The sequence below is a fragment of the Numida meleagris genome, chromosome 16 (assembly GCF_002078875.1).
Source record: "Numida meleagris isolate 19003 breed g44 Domestic line chromosome 16, NumMel1.0, whole genome shotgun sequence".
In the NCBI taxonomy this organism is placed as follows: Eukaryota; Metazoa; Chordata; class Aves; order Galliformes; family Numididae; genus Numida; species Numida meleagris.
Genome location: NC_034424.1, coordinates 400,301 through 405,981, shown reverse-complemented (window position 1 = coordinate 405,981; position 5,681 = coordinate 400,301). Strand labels below are relative to the sequence as shown.

At 56.6% G+C, this 5,681-nt stretch overlaps 1 protein-coding gene across 1 annotated transcript; it reads left to right on the top strand.

Annotated features, from left to right (window-relative positions):
* NRARP (NOTCH regulated ankyrin repeat protein) lies at window positions 1,655–4,048 on the top strand. The gene has a single exon (XM_021414060.1). The coding sequence runs from the start codon at window positions 1,796–1,798 to the stop codon at window positions 2,138–2,140; it is 345 nt and encodes a 114-aa protein (XP_021269735.1). The 5' UTR covers window positions 1,655–1,795; the 3' UTR covers window positions 2,141–4,048.

Genomic DNA, 5,681 nt, shown 5'->3' with positions numbered 1-5,681 from the left:
CGAGGGACATCTGCATGGCTGCGTCCCTGCTGCCCTGGCCCGGCCCCAGCCGGGGGGTGCGGGCAGCTCCCGCTCTCCCACTCTCCCGCTGGCTGCTGACACCCCGCAGGGTCCGGCCCTCCTGCCCCGAAGCGGTGTCCGGGGTCGTTCAGGAGCAGAAAGCACGGCCCCGCAGCAAGCTGCTGCTGTTCGTGGTGGGGAGGGACCCCATGGGGTGAGCACGGTCTGGAAGTGCGAGCAAGGCTGCTGTGTGCCGTGTCCCGGTGTTACGGGGGATGTCCCGGGGAACATCCCAGGGCACTCCAACCCAGCTCCCCAACGGGAGCGCGCTGCCTGCAGCCGCCGTTCTGCTTCAGCCCCATCGCCGCAATCACGTCAAAATCTCCGTTAGAACGATGCACTTCGGTACACTCATGTCGGAAAGGGAGAGCTCCGGGTTGGGGAAACTGAACGGGTTGGGGATGAGAATGAGGATGGGATGGAGATGGAGGTGAGACAGGGACTGGGATGACTGTGGGAATGGGATGAAGATGGGAATGAGAGGGGAATGGAAATGGGAGTGAGATAGGGACTGAGCTGGGGATGATGTGGGGACGGGACGGGGACCGGGAGGCAGATGGCATGGAAACAGGGATGGGATGAGATTGGGAATGAGGATTTGGTTGAGATGGGAATGGGACAGGGACGGGGATGGGGGTGCACGGGGATGTGGATGGAGATGGGAGATGGGGACAGGGATCAGATGGGCGGGGAACGGATGGGGACAGCGGTGTGGCTCAGCCTTCACTCACTACGGAGAAAAGCCCCGGGAACACCCCGCGGGGCAGCTCGGGACCCGAGCTCGCAGTGATCCCACCCCAAAGCCCGCTGCTCGATGTCAGCAACTGGGCTGATCGCTGCCTTTCCACCTCCAGACCGACGCGGTTCACGGCCGGGGGCGGCTGCCCGTGGTGACAGCTCCGGGGTCTCGGCAGCACCCCCCGGTTTTACGGCTGTTCCTTCCCCTCCCCGCACCCCGCCCCGCTCGGGCCGGGGGGTCCCCGCTTCCCACCGCCCTCTGCCATTTGCTCTGCCCCGGACCAAACGGGCGCGGGGGGACCGTGGCACCTCGGCTTTCCCAGCACATTTGGTCGGTGCGCGACTTCGGCTGCGTTGTTACCCTCCTCCCTCCGCCCCGCAGCGCCCGCACACCGCATCCACCCCGGGGCAGCGCTCCCAGCGCTCTGTCGCCGAACCCCGGGCCGCCGTGCTGGGCTACGCCGAGGCGAGCCGGGCGAAACCTCGCGGCGCCGGGCCGGGCCGGGCCGAGCCGAGCCGGGCGAAGCCCGATGGCTCCGCGCAGGGCTATGCCGCGCCGAACCGAGCCGAGCCGAGCCGGTGAAGCCCGGCTGCCCCCAGCGGAGCCGTCTCGGACCGTTTCGGGCCGGGCACCCCCCGCCCCCCCCTCCCGCAGAAGCCGGGGGTGGAGTCAGGGCGCGCCCACGGGGCGGGGCTTCCCGTATCCCCGCCCACCTGGGGGAGGGCGTTCCAATGGGCGCGCGGCGTCGCGTCCCGCCTCGCGGCGTCCGTCACGCCGTGCTATTGTTATGCAAATAAAAGGGCGGTAAAAGGCGCGGCGCGGGGCCGGCTCCGCTCCAGAGAGGCCCGGGCGCGGCGCGACGGCGGAGCGCGGTGGAGGGGGCGGCGCGGAGCCGCTGTGCGCCCGCAGCCCGCAGCGCATGCCCGGCCGCGCGGGGTAGCGGCGGGCGGGAGCGCCGTCCATGCGGGGCGAGAGGCGCAGCGGGGCCGCGGCAGCATGAGCCAGAGCGAGGTGTCGCCGTGCGCGGCGCCGCTCAGCCAGCGCGTCTTCCAGGAGGCCGTGCGGCGCGGCAACACCAAGGAGCTGCAGTCGCTGCTGCAGAACATGACGAACTGCGAATTCAACGTGAACTCCTTCGGGCCCGAGGGGCAAACGGCGCTGCACCAGTCCGTCATCGACGGCAACCTGGAGCTCGTCAAGCTGCTCGTCAAGTTCGGCGCCGACATCCGCCTGGCCAACCGCGACGGATGGAGCGCGCTGCACATCGCTGCCTTCGGGGGCCACCAGGACATCGTGCTCTACCTGATCACCAAGGCCAAATACTCCGCCGGCGCGCGGTGATGCGGGGCCGCCCCCCGACGCGTCAAAGCTGCTCGGACTGCGCGCTCCGTGGTTCTGCCCCGCCGAGACACACCGCCGCTTACCTGCTCCCGAGTTCGTTGTTTTGGTTCGGTTTGGTTTTCCTTCCAAGGGTTGTTTTCCTACTGTAATTTTTTTTTCCATCTACCTCGGCTGCACTCACAGTATTCACGGTTTCAGTTTGACATCTGCTCAGATGCTTTAAAACTCTCCCACCTCCCGGTGGTATTTAATCCTCCCCCCGATCCTTCACCCGTCCCTCGGTTTTAAAGCACTCTGCCGCAGAACGAGTTCATTTCAACACTCCCACCCTTTCCCCCTCCCCGTACCCTGCGGGCTGTGCCCGGCGCTGGGGCTGCGCAGGTGCCCCTACCCGGCGGCTCCCAGGCTGTTCTCCTTCTCGTTTTTTTTTTTTGTTTTTTTGTGTTTTTTTTTGTTTTTTTTTTTCCTGAGACAACTGCATTGGAATATGACAGACATGCCCTGCCTGGTTCCTTTTTTTCCTTTATTTTTACCCTTTTTACGTTGAGTTTTCTTCTGTTTCGTTGTTTTGTTTTGTTTTTCTTTGGGGGTGTCTGAAGAAAGTCTGCATCCTCAGCCGGTCCTTGAATCCATTTAGCACACGTGAGACCACAGGAAAAGACATTGAATCCTTCCTCCCGGCGTCGTGTGTGTGAGGGGAGGGGGGGGGAAATCAGCGAATCCTGAACTTACTTTTAATTAAAAAATAATTAAAAAGAAAAAAAAATAGGCGAAATAAACTTTAAGAGGCAGAGGATTTGCTTTTGCACAGAAGAGGGGCGCGAGCGCTCTCTGCTGCCTCGAGAGGTGCCTGAAAACTACTGAGAAATAGTTTGGGAACTTTTGTTGTTCTTTCGGTGAAACTTGGATAACACTTCTCAATGCAGAATGATCCCATTGACGTGTGTAGAGCCCGCCTGCCTTTTATATGGTATATATATGCCTGAATCGAGATATATATATTTATAAAAGAAAGGGAGGGGGAAGAGCGAGCTGCCCTGAGTCGCATTTTGAAGTGACTGCACGTATAATCGCAATGCTGCTTTTTATTGCAATGGCACAGGAGCATCCATTTGGAAAATGCGGAAAAATTCAGAAGCCCCCTTCCCCCCCCCCCATCTATCATCCCTCCTCTGTTCATCTGCACTAAACCAACCACTGCCGCCCCCGCTCTCACTCCCTTTACCCAAACCGTTACAATTAAAAAGGAAAAAAGAAAAAAAAAAAAGAAAATAGTTACCTGCTGTTTTTCTGGGGCCATGTTTTAACTATTTATCGTGTCTGTATATATCTGTGGGTGACGTTTGTGAGCCTGCTCTTGCTGGACGCTGGCGGTGAGTGTTTCAAATTTTGGGGAAATACGCTTTTTTTTTTTTCCCTCTTTATTTCCACCCCTTCCCCCCCCAGTCTTACCATGTATAAAACTCGAGTCTGCCGTTGTTATTTCCCGTTGCACTGAGTGTTTTGCTTTGTCTCGTGGTTCCACCTGCAGTCCGTGTGGTTGGAGGTGCAGCGCTGCAGACCTGACGGGAAGGAGAGGAGCGCCGATGCCCACCGGGTCTGTGCCAGCGCCGGCCCCGCTCCCCCGGGGTGGGAACAATACCTTTCCCAGTGAGGTTTTATTGTCGTTACCGGATGGTTGCACATCTTTTTTTGCTTTTTACTAAATGGATTTGCCACAATGGAAATGTCATAACATTTATGACATGATATTAAAAAAAGTGTACTTTAAAGCCAAGTTCTAGATGGATTTTTAAAAAGAAATCTTGGTTATAAACCCAGTCTAAAGGGAGCTCTGTCCAGTGTTGTAAAGACAACGTGATGTAACCCATATTTATATTTTTATAAAATACCTATTGAGACTGTGAATCTCCTGTGTGAATCGCTGAGTGAGGTGAAGAAAAGTATTGTTCCTTTCCAGCTTCCTGGAGCTTTAGATGCGCTGAGATTTTGGAAACTGTACGCCGGGGAACGGGGGGAGGGGGGTTGCTCTGAAATTGTGAGTTGATGTATTTTTACATCCTTGTGTATTTTACTGAAAAGCTGCTGCCCTCCCTCGTCCCTCGAGTTCCAATGTTCTATGCAACCCCCGCGCCCCCCCCGCCTCTCTCGATCCTGAGAAGTGAAAGGGATGCAGATCGATTCAGATAGAAATGAGGGCCCCCCCACTCCCCTCCCCCCCTCACCCCTCCCCCCCCGCATTGGCTCATAGTGCTGCTGACCCTCGCACTGAAACGAGGGGTACACGACAGGCAGGTGGGGGGGCCCTCTGTGCGTGGCTGCTCACCTGATGGCGGTCGTCTTCTTAATTATTATTATTATTTTTGTAAGAAGAATATATTGATAATGTCAGTGGAATAAGCAGACATTGAAGCTGATGCACAGATTGCTCCAGAAAGGAGTTTTTCTGTAGGTTTTTCTTTAGATGCAAATACCTTTTTTAATTATGTTAATTAATGTTAAGAATTTTTAGGCTTATATTGAAGCTGTATGTGGGTCACTATATGATCATTTCTAACTGGATAAAGTCTGTACAGTACAGCATATTCCTGAGTGTATGATATAGATGTGTAGCCCCAGAGTGCAAAATTTATAAATAAATTTTTCATTGATCTTTTTATAAAAAAAAAAAAAAAAAATGGCTGCTGCGTGTTCTTTCCCATGCGTGGGGCCCATGGGTCCCCGTGTTCCCATTTCAGTCACTGTGTTCTGCTTGGAGACCCCAGGGCAGCTGGGATCCAGAGCTTCTCTGGGGCTGGATGTGCCCCTAAGGGTGCTGATGGATTTGTGGGTTGTGGGTGGCCCATGTGTCTCCATCCTTTGGTGTGTGGCTGAGGATGCAGCCCCTGGGCATGCAGGGTTCCCCCCTGAAGGGATGGGGATGGCACTACCCCACCTCCCCCCCATCCCGGTGCTCCCAGTGAGGGGGTGCAGTGGGGTGGCTGCTGGGCTCTGGCCCCATACAAGGCACTGTTGCCCGTTGCACTGCTGGCTCTGCAGCTCTCAGCTGCACCCACCTCTGCATGGGACAAAGCACTGCACACCCAGGTGCCCTTCTTATTGCTGCAGAGAGAAACCTGGGGCTGGGCTCAGCTCGCCCTGTGCTCTCCATCACATGCCTTGTCCCAGCGGGACTGTGCAGGACACAAGCTCGAGGATGGGTTTCCCAAGGAGCAGCAGATTTGGGTGCCTGGGAACCCCTCTGTGGGCATTTCGGCCAGGCACTGAGTGCCAATTGCACACCCCCAGCTGCCAGCCCAGGAGCAAGGCCATGGGGGAGTGCACAGGGACAGTGTGGGGCTGGTGGTGCTCAGTTCTGAGCTGCCCCACTGCACCACCCACAGCCACCCTGCTTTGCAGCGCTCGTCTCTAAAGAAACCCAGTCCAAGAAATCTAGGAACTCCAAAGGCTAGCTCTTTTCTTTTCTTTTTTCCTTTTCTATTTCTGTTCCAATGAAACAAAAATATTGGAACGTTTTGTGTCGTAAGCACATTCTTCTGGC